At 43.8% G+C, this 12,458-nt stretch overlaps 1 protein-coding gene and 1 long non-coding RNA gene across 4 annotated transcripts in view; one reads left to right on the plus strand and one right to left on the minus strand.

The window, feature by feature from the left end:
• The window catches only part of LOC127368435 (uncharacterized), a 180,533-nt gene that overhangs the window by 40,390 nt on the left and 127,685 nt on the right, over window positions 1-12,458 (plus strand). The gene's annotated exons all lie outside the window — the stretch shown is intronic.
• On the minus strand, window positions 4,110-8,501 carry allc (allantoicase). Of its 3 annotated transcripts, none has more exons than XM_051409181.1 (11): window positions 8,315-8,501; window positions 7,635-7,685; window positions 7,309-7,396; window positions 6,999-7,118; window positions 6,422-6,501; window positions 6,197-6,329; window positions 5,952-6,107; window positions 5,568-5,641; window positions 5,255-5,363; window positions 5,051-5,169; window positions 4,110-4,399 (listed from the first exon to the last, which is right to left on the minus strand). In XM_051409181.1, exons 1-11 carry the CDS (start codon window positions 8,402-8,404, stop codon window positions 4,217-4,219), a joined length of 1,203 nt encoding a protein of 400 aa, XP_051265141.1. In that variant the 5' UTR covers window positions 8,405-8,501; the 3' UTR covers window positions 4,110-4,216. The 3 variants fall into 3 exon arrangements, with proteins under 3 accessions (XP_051265141.1, XP_051265142.1, XP_051265143.1); XM_051409182.1 differs by having other exon boundaries at window positions 7,309-7,496; window positions 8,315-8,411; XM_051409183.1 differs by having other exon boundaries at window positions 7,309-7,412; window positions 8,315-8,388.

The raw sequence follows: 12,458 nt of genomic DNA on the forward strand, positions 1-12,458 counted from the left end.
CATTATCCTGATCTAGCACAGCGAGGCTGGAGGTCCGGACCCTCAGACTGGATGCGGGAGGAGGGTTTTGATTTGCTCTGCGTTATGCTGATGAGGCCGTGGCTCTCTCTCGGGGGATTCACACCGACACGGTTTTACCAGATTTCTCCAGCGAGGGTCGTTGAAAAAGTGATTCAGGGGTCTCGGGGGAAATAAGCATGCAAGGTGCTGCTGCTGTTTGCCCGTCAGGCAAAGTAATATCCTCAGCCCGTTAGACGCAGCAATAATCTACACGGGGCCAAGCTGAGGGACGCCTGCACCTCCGGGACTGTGAGAGCCGCCTGGGGAGAGTCTGCCGGGGTTTACGAGGCCATTGTCATGCTCAGAGTCAATGTCCTCACAGACAGATGGTGGGTAGGAACTAACAGCCGCTCTGTGAGGACGCACTGTGAGTTAAATGCTAACATCAGCATGCTATCACGCTCACAATGACAGAGCTAACACACTGATGTTTAACAGGTAAAATGTTCACCATCTTAGTGCAGCGTGTTAGCATGCTAACGTTTGACAACTACAACAAAACAAAGTAGGAGAGAGCTGTGAACAATAACCACGTCCTCGATGACGTCACTCATTGCTGTTTTTGTCCATTCGTTGGTTCTTAAAGCTGCAGTGTGTCACATTAATATAATATTCACAGGTATGCTTTCATTAGTGTGTAATCAGCTGAAAATAAGAATCAATTTGCTCCCTTAGAATGAGACGTTTTTATCTTCTGGTGGAGTCCACCATGTTTCTGCAGTAACCCAGAACGAACAAACCAAACACTGGATCTAGAAAGGGGGACATTTTTTTGTGCGTGATGTGGCCACCGTAGTTTCTGCTTCATGCAGGGGAAGGACAGGGTGCCGGTGATCCTACACACTGCTGCTTCGATACTTTAATGGCACCGACCGAATTGCGTCGATACGACCGAGTATCGAAGAATGACTGACAACTAGTGATCTTCTGAACGAAATTATAGTAATTCTACTGTAATGTATAATGATTCAATACAACTCATGATACCAGATTCATGCTTGATTTTCTTACCAACAAAAGTACATTTAAGACAAAACAAACATTCCTTTATTTCTCAAACATCTGCTAAATATATTTTCTCCTGAACTTCCTTCATCAGATTATAGAATCTTTTTTATTTCTGAGGTTTAAACTGTGCAAAACAAAGCAGATTTCCTTATCTTTGTCAAAGTGAACCTGAGGTCTTTGAGCCTTGATACCACCATCCACAGTGTTGTCATATATCTTTACATTTCCACGTTCTTCTCAAATCAGTTTTTCATTTTAAATGTCACAGTTGTTTGATGGTCCAGTGCATCAAACTCAGCTTATTCATAATGTCCCTCAGATAAAACAGCCTGACATGTTGTAATAAACACATCCAATATGGGGCCTTGTGGAGACTGACTCACTGCTGGAGCCTCTAGTGGACGTTAGAGGAACTGCAGGTTGCTGGTGATCCGGACCTCTGTTGGTCTTCCTCGCTCTAACTCTGGCTTGGGTTAAAAATAAGAAATTTAAGCATTAAATGTAATTAATTGATGTAAAAGATTTGGGATTGTTTTCCTAGCAACCGATGTGGAACAGATCAGCTCAAATCTTCTCCTCCTTCTAATCCTCTTCCTCCCTCTTTACATGAGGTCTTTCATGTCTGTCTGCACATGAACTTCCTGTCAGCAGCAGTCAGACTGGGTCTCTACTGCCCCCTGCTGTCAGCTCACAGCAGATGGAGAAAGGTGTCCCAGGTATGTTCTCATGTTAAATACGGAGTCAGAGATCGAAAAAGAAGAAGAGTGTAGTCGTGGTTGTAATGGTGTGTTGGGGGGGTATATATAAAAGGTTAAAGAGCAGAACATGATGGATATGATCTCATTAGAGGAGGGAAGCCGGGCTTTAATTTCCTCTCTGTGCTTTATCTTTATTACGGTCAGACAGCCGATCGATGGTCGGACCTCCAGCACAAAAACCGAACAGGGAAATCAGATCAGACCACAGATCTGGTTTTATCGGGGATCGGGGGGGTCAGGGTCGGGTTCAAGGATGTGCTGGCAGTGCAGGGATCAAACCTGCGGGTCAGAACCATCATTTCTGTGTCATATTATTTAATTATTAGGACTTTTGATGTGCAACTCAGCAGAGATTATAAGGAAACAGGATGCCTCACTCTTAAACTACTTTAATCATCAGCTTGGAAAAAAGATCTACGATTCATTCTTTTATTTTCTTAATGCAGAAATAATTTCATTCTCAGTATTAACAATAAAATTTAACAGAGCTGATGATGGAAGTAGCGGTGCGGTGACGGTGCTGATCTGTGTATTTTGTCCTTTTTCCTCGATATTGATGCTACCATGGCTACGGAGTGAAATGGTTTCTTTCTTTTAGATGTATTTATAGCTTTTATTTTGGAATTTGTGGTGTAACTTGAAATACAGGCCGCAGTCTGCACACAGTATTTTTTTTTGAAAACTGACCTGATTCTCTGCGCTGTCTGACTTGATCTGCTCTGTGCTGCTGGGTTGCCTGGAATCGGAGCTTTGTGTAGAACCGGCGTGATCAGGTCCAGCACCCCAGTGGATTCTGGCCATGTGAGCTGCACATGTGCGGTACAGATCAGTGAGACTGGGTTGTGTCAGGGTGCATTCAGAGTATACCCATCTCTAAATCCACTCAGATCAACATCATTCAGTGTTCTGCAAGCTGAATTTCTTCCCTAGGGTGGCGAAGGCTTGACATAGTTTGCAATAAGGAATAAGGAATACAATAAGGAATGTGGGTCAGTATTGATTATTCTGTGTCTAATGTTAATTTCATATTGATCATTCTGCCTGAAGTCAGTGTGCAAACACTACTGGCACATTATTGTTTGAACTAAATACACCTGGTTTTAGTTTTTAGCTTTAGTTTTATTTTTTTCTATAACAACCTTTATTCCCTCTTCTACAGGCACCGTTACACTGCTGGTAGCAGCTAACGTAGCCTGCAGCAGATACAGACGTCCCTCAGCCACAGATTTGTTTCATTTTCAAACGTAAAGCCAACCAGCGCTGACTCAAGTGACATCACCTGAGGACATTTATCAGACACACACACACACACACACACACACACACACACAGCGAGACTGGTCGGCCCACACATGGAGGCTAATTGCCATAATTTCGACTGAGCGGTTGACACACGTCCGCCTCTCTGCTGAGGCTGCCCAGACGGTGTCAAAGGTCAGGTCCAAATCTAAGCGCTGTGAGTGGCTGACCCCGCGACTCAAACCAAGCAAGACGAAAACACGTCTGCATACAGAACATTGTAGCCTCGTTCTGACTGATTTGTTTTCCATCCTTTACTTTGTGTCTTTACTTACACTTAATACAATTAACTGAAGATATTTTTGGTAAACAGAATACTTTCTAGTGATTTTAGTGACAGTCCAACAGGAGTAAAAACTCCTTTGTTTTTTGTGCAACATGTCATTTTAGCACTATTGTTGTATTATGGTTTATTTTTATTGTGCAGGAATCATTTTTGTGTTTGGTGCTTTTGTTTTTGTCTGTATGTGTTGTTTTTATTTTGTCCCCTGGATGCAAGTCCCAGGTTTCCCATCTGGGAGAATAAATGACTGAACTCAGTCTTTGATGAAGACGAGGTTAATTCAGTTCTTCACGGAGGAGGTGGGTGACAGCATCGCCTGAGGCTGATTAAAGTTGACCTTGGGTGGGTGAGGAAGAGAAAGAACGAGAAGTAATGATGGAGGAGAAGACTAAAGGGAATCAATGAGCAGGAGATCAATGACTATCTGATTGTTTTTATCACTAATTTTGAAGAAGAGATGGAGACATCATTGATCCTCTGATCAGTTATTGCAGGTTATTAATTGAGAAGAAGTGTTCAGCTGACCGATGGAGGACATCCAGCCGATGAGACTAAATCTAAATGAGTGGAGGAGGAGAAACAGAGAGGATTGTGGGAAGGCACAGTAAACTGAATCTCATTTGTTCAAAACAAGACATAGGAAGACGCCGCTGAGACGGACATTTTATAAACTAAAGGATGAATAACAGAGTCACATGATATCAGTGGCACACAGTATTATGGGATGTTTATTGTGAAACACAGATCAGAAACGTTCCGTCCTCTCCGTGTTCGAAATCCTGGTGATGGATTATGAGCGCTCGGAGGATCAGAGTTTGGACGCCGGTTTCTGCCGACTGGCGGCTGGAGCTGCGGCGATTGCCGCCGGTCGACCCCAGAGGCGGAGCCGGCTGACTCCCCCGTCCGGGCTGATGATGAGACGGACGTGAGTGACGGGTCGGCTCAGAGTCAGCTCGGCCTCGCCGTAGAGATGTCTGTGGTGAGGACGGAGCTGACGGGGAGACAGCAGAGAGACACAGTTCCTACACAAACACTCATCAAAGGTTACTTCTGCTGTTTCCTGTTTTATTTTGTAATACTCTTCCGTTTGTGTCTTGTTTGTATTCACTTCCTGTCTTTGTCTGTTTTTCTTTCAGTTTTGATTTTCATTTCATTTCATTCTTTTAATAGAAAGAATTGAACGTATTTATGTAAAATGGGCAGGAAGTAACAGCTCAGTGAGAGAGATATGGAGCAAGCAACCCAATAACCTCCGTTATCAACCTCTTTGCAATGAAACCAGAGTTTACTCATCTAAAGTATAAATCCATCTTTTTCTGTAACTATGTCTAATCACGCTCTTCTACGAAGCGGTTTTAAAGCGGCTGTGCCTGTAGCGATGCGTCCCTGTATGATCGGTCCCTAATCTATCACCGACTCTCACCAACACCTCCTGGACTAAGGTATGCAACCTTAAGCACCTGTGTAGACCCGTCCCACTCTGCCTCTGATTGGCTCATGTTCATTGCCTTCGTTGGTTAGGTTTAGGAATGTGGAGTGAGATGGTCAGAGCCAATCAGAGGCAGGCGGTAGGGGCGGTGATAAAGAATTAACTTTAAATTAACTTTACTTCGAGAGCTAATGGAAGTGATTCCAAACATACTTTCTGAGGGGGAAGGAGGACCTCCCATTTCCCAGATTTCCACCTGGTCCTGATGCACTCAGCCTCCTCCTCTGGGGTCAAAGAACAGGCCTCGATACTGCAAGAGTCCGGGAAGTTACCTGCGTGTAAAAACACTGTTATTTTCATGCTCATGAATAAAAATTCAAGACCTTTTCGAAGAAGACACTCAAGGTTTACGTCGACCTTTGAAGTGGTTGGTGTCGACCTCGATCCTGCTGATCACTCCGGGATGACCAAGGCGAAACACGGCCCACTCCCAACCGGGGACCTGCAGGATCCCCTGCTGGTCCACCTGCAAGACAGCCAGCAGAGAGACAGTTAAACTTTTGTTCATGTGTGGGCCATTGTGAGAAAGAATTTGTAGAAGAGGACAAATGATAATAAAGTGAGAATAGTTAAGAAAAGTAAAAGAATTAGGACGTTTTGTTCCTTACTGTTTGAAGATTTCTTTTACTGTTAGAATGAGATTCATATTAATATGTGTGTGTTTTAAAACCTTCAGGTGTTTGGGTCTGTCCAACCTGCGAGCGGTTTCCCAGCCGTCGGCCATGTTGACAGCTCGGCCGAGACCTGGAAACACAGCACACCGGGGTTACTGCAATTACATTTGACTAGGCAGGGAAACTATCCCCCCCCCGCTAGCTTAGCTAACGTTACAACAAAGGAACTTTTACAAACAACCATGAATGTGCTTCATTGTAAAAGCTCCAGCAGTCCTCAGTCACAACCTTATTTGTAGGAATGAAGGAGAAAGTTGACAGAAGTTGGCCTGCTCAACTTTGGTTGGATCACAGAGCAAAAAGGGGCGGGACATAGGAAGGGTCAATTTAGGAGTTGAGTTACACTTTAATTTTCAATGCCAACAACAACAAACTCCAACCAATCATGTTGCGTGGATGTCCAAAGTGGGCGTTGGTGTAGCCGATGCAGACTCCCCCATTGGCCAGAGCCACCAGGTCGACGTCCTGGTGGGGGGAGACAGATGACCAGTCTCTCTGCCCGACGCCGTACGCCCGCAGTCTGGCTATCCCGCCATCTGAGGACACAGAAATACAATGTTATATGTGTTACATAATCAGTGCTATTAGTGTGTGTGTGTGTGTGTGTGTGTGTGTGTGTGTGTACCTGGGTACATGTTGAGGCGCAGGTGTGTGACTCGGTGGGTAAAGTTGACCTTGAAGTAGTTATGGCAACAGTCTGAGTATCCAGGATTCAGCTGTGACACACCGACCAGCTCCGGCCACGCCTCCGAGCCCAGCTGTCAATCAAACCACCACACTGTCATGTTACCATGGTGACCAGCTGGTTGTAGTGGCCAGTACATTTCGGCCCGTCCACTGTCAGTGTTACCTTGGCGACAGCAGCCAGTTGGCTGTCGGAGGCGGCCATGCCGGTTCGGTCTCCTTCCAGCGTGAAGGTTGGCGGTTTGTCTGATGAAGAACACGGAAGTATTAGTTCAGTTTGATCCCTCGTGTCCCCTGTGGTTCCAGCACGGTCCAACAAGTACTTAGCACCAAACGGTTGTCTGCCAGAAGCTGTCATACATTGACTGTTGATCCAGTCTGAAGCCACATTGTTACCATCCACTGTTTAGATCTTGGTGCTTTTTAACTCTAGATTTGAACCGGATGAAGGATTTTAGTCATCGGACGTCTGGATCTTAAGTTATCAGAGAAACAAGCTGAGCTAACGTTAGCATTAGTCTCCTCCGGGACGTCCTTTGTCTGTCCAACAGCGTGGGAGGAGCAGTGATTGTTAAGGTGGAACTTCTTTATTCAGTGTTTTTAGCGGTTTTAATCAGCGGGTCCGTTGGAGAGGCGGAGACCTCTATGGATATCTCTGTGTACCTGCATGAAAAGGTTTCTCGTAGAATTTGTGGCGTCAGAGAGTCTCATAATTTAGGAGCTTAAGACAAAGCAGTTTGTACCCAGACAGCCACCCTGGATGGAGACATAGGGCGAGTGGTTTCCAGTGAAGAAGGAGGTGTCGACGTCGAAGCCGTAGATCAGCCCCGGTACTCCCAGTTGCATGATGCACCAGTCCTGACCTGCCAGAAAAGGTTTGATAGAAAAACAGAAACATCATAAATTTGTTGTTTTTGACCTCAAACACAAACAAAAAAACAGACTGTTTTATTTATGAAAATAAAAAATGAAAAAAAAATATGAAAATCAAATAAAAGTCTCATCTTATTGTCAGCATGCTACACAACAGCAGACTTTATTCCAGACACTAACCAGGTGTTCTCTTCCTCCTCGTCTCCCATCCGTCCATCCACTTCCCAAACTCAGTGAAGGCAGAAGCGATGAACTGTGGCGGCTCTCTCTGTACAAACATTACACTTCAAAGTTCTCAGTATTTACAGTACTAACCAGGACAATCCAGTGTGAGCATGACATCTTTCAGTTCAGTCTGGTGATATTCTCTGTGATAATAAAAATATGAGAACAATAACAGACTTTCCCCTTAAAATGTAATAATTACTTAAATCACCAGAACAGAGGCTCTGTTTCTCCTCACAGTGATATTGATCATATGTGCTGCTGGTGGGTCAGAGTTGTACCTTCAGCAGGTTGAAAGCCGGAGCGAACCATTCGTCTGAAGCAAAAATAACCTGAAAGAACAACATCAGACCTTTTTTTAATCCTAGAAATACACAATATACGATATACAGCACCCCCATTTAAAGGACCAGTGTGTAGGATTCGGTCTTCCACGCATTTAGGAGAAACTACGGTGGTTGTGAAACTCTTGGAAAACATGAAAGTCCCTATCTAGATCTGTTCTGGGCTACTGTAGAAACATGACGGACTCTGCCAGAAGAGGACCCGCTCCCTCTGTAGATAAAGACGTCACAATGTTTTTTATTTTCAGGTGATCAAAAACTAATGAAAACATATCTATAAATATTATATTACAGGGATGTTACACACTGGACCTTCATACTGTCTCTTCATATACAATAAAATCAATAAAAGAGAGCAGGTTTCAGAACTTGTATTTGTTAAGTATGATGATAGTATGGAAATATTTTCAGAACATTGCAGATTTTACTATTTCATGTCATGTCATGTTCATGCTGTAAAAAAAGGTCTATTGTGAGGCCAAATTAAGTATTTGTATGTGTCCCTGGATTACCTATCTTAATGTGCTGCTCGTTGGACATTGTATGTGTGCATGTGTTGAGTTAATGAATATATTTGTACGTCCTAATGACAGCGTGAAATCTTCGCAGTGACTCACCTTCCCACCGACCGCCTCGCAGGCCAGATCATTGAACTGCAGGAAGTCGGGCTCTACTGCTGCCTTCACTACCTCTCTCCTCTCGGCCATGTTGAGTTTCTACTGGGCAGAAACGTTGAAGCAGCTGCTTGTCCTGCTGAAGCCTGAAGAATCCGAACAGACAGACTCTGTCCTACAGGACAAAGTTCACCGACTGCTCACTCGCAGACCACACGCTGTTTATTTAAACAGAGTGGGGGGGGGGGGTTCTGTTCTGTTAACACACAGCGTCATTGCAGTCACACAACAAACACATCTCCATGTCACTCACAGTTTATAATCTTCAACTTCAGACATAAACCGAAGACATTGTGAACTGAACAGGCAGGAGATCTTAATATAGACATTATATAAAGACTGCATGAGTACAGTCTTTATATACAGGCTGTGTTCTGAAGCACTTATCAGTCCGTGGAGTCCAGATCTGAAGCCTCCAGTTGGGCTTTTTTGCAACAAGCAGCGGTGACGTACTGCAGGTTGAGCTGCTCTCATTGGCTGCTCATGGTTTTCAACTCGTCAACTAGAGCTGGACGGACTCACTGAGAATGAGATGTCAATCAGAAGGTAGACATGCCCTGTCATCATCAAATCAACTTCCCCATAAGAATCAATACTATCAGAGTGGAGCTGCCCCCTGCTGGCTGAGAGAATGAAGGGTTAACACACTTCTGCATTATATACTGTCAATAGGCAGCACAAAGAATGCTGAATAAACATGGTTGCTTCACTTGTAGTATTTTTAGTCATTTAATTGATGTCCAACAAGAAATGTTAACACTCAAAGTCACTTCAAACAGAAACTCTGGCCCAAGGGCTCCATTACCCCTTTGACCCCTATATAGGTCACATGTTCCCCACTTTTATATGTTCCCTATGTTTGCCACTCATCGATACGAGCACCATTGCATCACGCATTATAAGCCTGAAGCTCGGTGTGGAGCAGGGACCTGTTCACATTGTGACAAGTGGGCGCTAAAATTTGATTTGTTTGTGGTCATTATTTGGTACCCTGCTTGATGTAGGGTTATTTGTTTGCAAGTGCATTGGTTTTGGCTGAGGCGTATGTGGGAGCGTACCTATGTTCCCTGGGTTCTATGTTCCCCCGCTTTGTATGGGACCGGAGAACCCTAACCCTAACCCTAACCTTAGCGGAGAACATAGGACCCAGGGAACATAGGACCCGGGGAACATAGGGATGACCGGGGTTTCAGTCGGGGGGAGTTTGGTCCTGCAGTTAGCAGGTGTTGCCATGAGTAGGCAGTTAGGAGCTAACAGAAGAGATTGCTTGGTCCTCTAGTGTGGTATGTTTTGGCTTCTGTGGAGTTTCCCTGTTAGGTATTAGCAACATGGTCCATTTGGGCTTGTTGATTTGTTTTTTTAGTTTGTTATTTTCTGTTGTGGTGTGCGGTCAGAGCATTTGTCTCGGGCACACATCCATAGCCATCAGGTGACTAACCAGCTTGCTGGTTGTCTCACTGGGCTATTGCTTTAAGTGTCTAAATAGCCCACTGCTAATCTTCATGAAGACTGGGGTTCAGTGAGGTAGCTTAGTTTTGGTTTGGAAGTTTAGGTAGAGGGGAACTTCCACATTAGTTTTGGGGACACCATTAGTGTCTCGTTGGTTCACTAGTTGACTTATTCAATGATTTCTGTTGGTTCTTGTGTTTCTTCATTTGGGGTCCAGGTTTAGTTAGTATGGCTGGGATAGTAGAGATTGTTGCTGCTCCAAGTGAGGGTTTTTGGGATTTTGGATCAGCTTCTGAAGATTGCTGAACAATATGACCTTGATCTGACTGAAATTGGTGATAGACGACGTAAAGAGAATGTGTTAGGAAAGTTTCAGTAAATATGACAAAATGTTATTTTTATAAAAGTTGCCTACTGCAGCTTTAGCTTTCAAATATACAGTATGTAGGAGCTCAGCTCAAACCAGATCAGAGTAACAATCCTGTTAGCAATAGACCAGCTCTGTAACTTCTCCGGAAGTAACTCCTCCCACCTATACAGGTGTTGTACAGTCGGCTCCAGGGAGGTTGAACGTGCTGGCAATCTGGCTGATTGTTGATCCTGATAAACTGATAAATCAGTTCTTTTGACCAAGTGGAGAATGAAAAGATGGACTTTCTTGTCTGGATTTACAAGTTAATTTAATCTGATCGTCATAAAGTTCTCAAAGGGCATCTGAACTCACAGATTACATTTGGAGAATTTGTTATATAGGGTGAACATTTTCTTTTGGCATCTTTTGGGATCTTTGCAGCTAGAAAATATGGCAATACTGAAAGAGATCCTTTTGGGATCTTTAGAAGATTTGGTAGCTGAGGAGTTTAAAAAGTTCAAGTGGTATCTGCAGCAGTCAGAGGTCCTGGAAGGCTTCCCAGCAATCCCAAAAGGTCGACTGGAGAATGCAGACAGGGTGGACACAGTTGATCAGATGGTGCAGACCTACTGTATACACAAACACTGTTAAAGTGACCAAAATGGTTTTGCGGAAGATGAATCTGAATAATGAGGTGGTATGAGTCCTTATTTGCTTGTAGTCTTGTGTCAGGCCTGGACGTGAGGTTTGGGCCAGATTTACAGTTACACTCAAGTTACAACTTCTATGGCAAATAACAACTTCCTCTTCTATGGCAAAACATTGAAATTTGACACCACTTTGTAGAACTTTTTATTGCATAGGTCTATAGATTGACCTGACATCATCTGAAGTTGATCTGTTGGAGGAGTTTGTTAAAACAGAATCAAATTAAATAAAAAAATGTGGGGCAATTCCTGAGGCTGGAATAGTAAAAAAAGAACAGGACTTTGGGTGTGGAGGTTATTGCCAGGTGGGGGCTGGAAGCCAGGTTTAGTAGGCCAACAGCCTCATATGAAGGTTGCCTTCCTCTGGTTAGTCCAGAAGTACTGATGCTCTTGTTACTTCTTGATGATCACCCTGTCTTGGGTTCAGAATCAGCGCTGAGGTAGTTGTACTGGTAAGCAGCTTCAATTTGCTTCCCGTGAATTATGGATGTATTCCTCCCCAGTCCACAAACAACTCCTTGGTCTTGGTGAAATTCAACTCATTTATGACCAGTGATGGGAACGGTGTTACTTTTTTCAGTAACGAGTAATCTAATTGATTACTCTTCCCATCTTAATAGCGCTGTTGCCGTTACTGCCAAAAAATGCGGCGCGTTACTATAATTGAAGCTGTTCTTTTCATCAGACCAACTAGATCTCTGAGCCGAGAGGCAAAGACTTTTTTACTGTTCTTCCTTGGTTAGTGGGCAGTGCACGAGACAAGCGCATAAATGCTGACGATTGGCTGAGGTTAAGTAAAATTTCATGGTAAGCCAATCAGACGTAGAGTTGGGCGGATGTTCAAAAGCACTAGTAATATAGAACTAGAAGAAGACACTCTTATAGTAGTGAGGTGCAGTCTTCATTGAAGGCAGTTGTGCTTGATTGTGGGTGAGCAGCAGGTGAGTGGAGAGAGAGGGCAAACGGGGGAAGGGATCAAGCAGACAGACACACCCAACAAGCACACCTCACCCACACTAAGGGGTAGCAAAGAAAACCACACAATCACACAGCAGGAGTCATGACAATGTGATGTCAATAAAACCTTCGGCACTGCCTTTCTTCAAGACGCTGCATTGCTGATGTGCCCAGCTAATTTGAAATGCGTTCTTCAGTCCGCGCTGATCAGAGATGAGTTTTTCTGATATTTTTATATTTTACCCTTTTAAACAATCATAGATAGTCATTAGGTTTCTTTTTTTTTTTTTTTTTTTGACAGATTCAGTGTTTTCTTCTCATTAATCTATCAGCTCTTTGGTTGTTTGAACCTTTGCAGGAAGAGGCTGTTGATCAGAGACTGAAGGCTGTATCAATATATCTTCATCATGCCTTTATCCTGTTTACATCTTAAATAATCACCCAAACAACCCCAGTGGTGTCAGGACCCCAGGTTGGGTAACAATGCATTACAGGATGATGCGTTTGAGTCTAAAAAGTAAAATTCCATTTGTGTTTGGGATGCTACTTTAAAAGCTTTGCAAGCTACCAATGACTTCATACTGGAAGAAGGTGAACTACAGCAAAGCTACTCGAGGGAGAA

This window comes from Dicentrarchus labrax, unplaced genomic scaffold (genome assembly GCF_905237075.1).
Source record: "Dicentrarchus labrax unplaced genomic scaffold, dlabrax2021, whole genome shotgun sequence".
Taxonomy (NCBI): domain Eukaryota; kingdom Metazoa; phylum Chordata; class Actinopteri; family Moronidae; genus Dicentrarchus; species Dicentrarchus labrax.

What these genes read in the sequence shown, in the direction of transcription:
- allc (XM_051409181.1), bottom strand. Translation starts at nt 8,404, where the DNA reads ATGGCCGAGAGGAGAGAGGTAGTGAAGGCAGCAGTAGAGCCCGACTTC. An exon ending in GCGAGGCGGTCGGTGGGAAG is followed by an intron (nt 7,686 to 8,314) that starts GTGAGTCACTGC and finishes TTGTTCTTTCAG; the next exon opens with GTTATTTTTGCTTCAGACGA. An exon ending in CGGCTTTCAACCTGCTGAAG is followed by an intron (nt 7,397 to 7,634) that starts GTACAACTCTGA and finishes ATGTTTGTACAG; the next exon opens with AGAGAGCCGCCACAGTTCAT.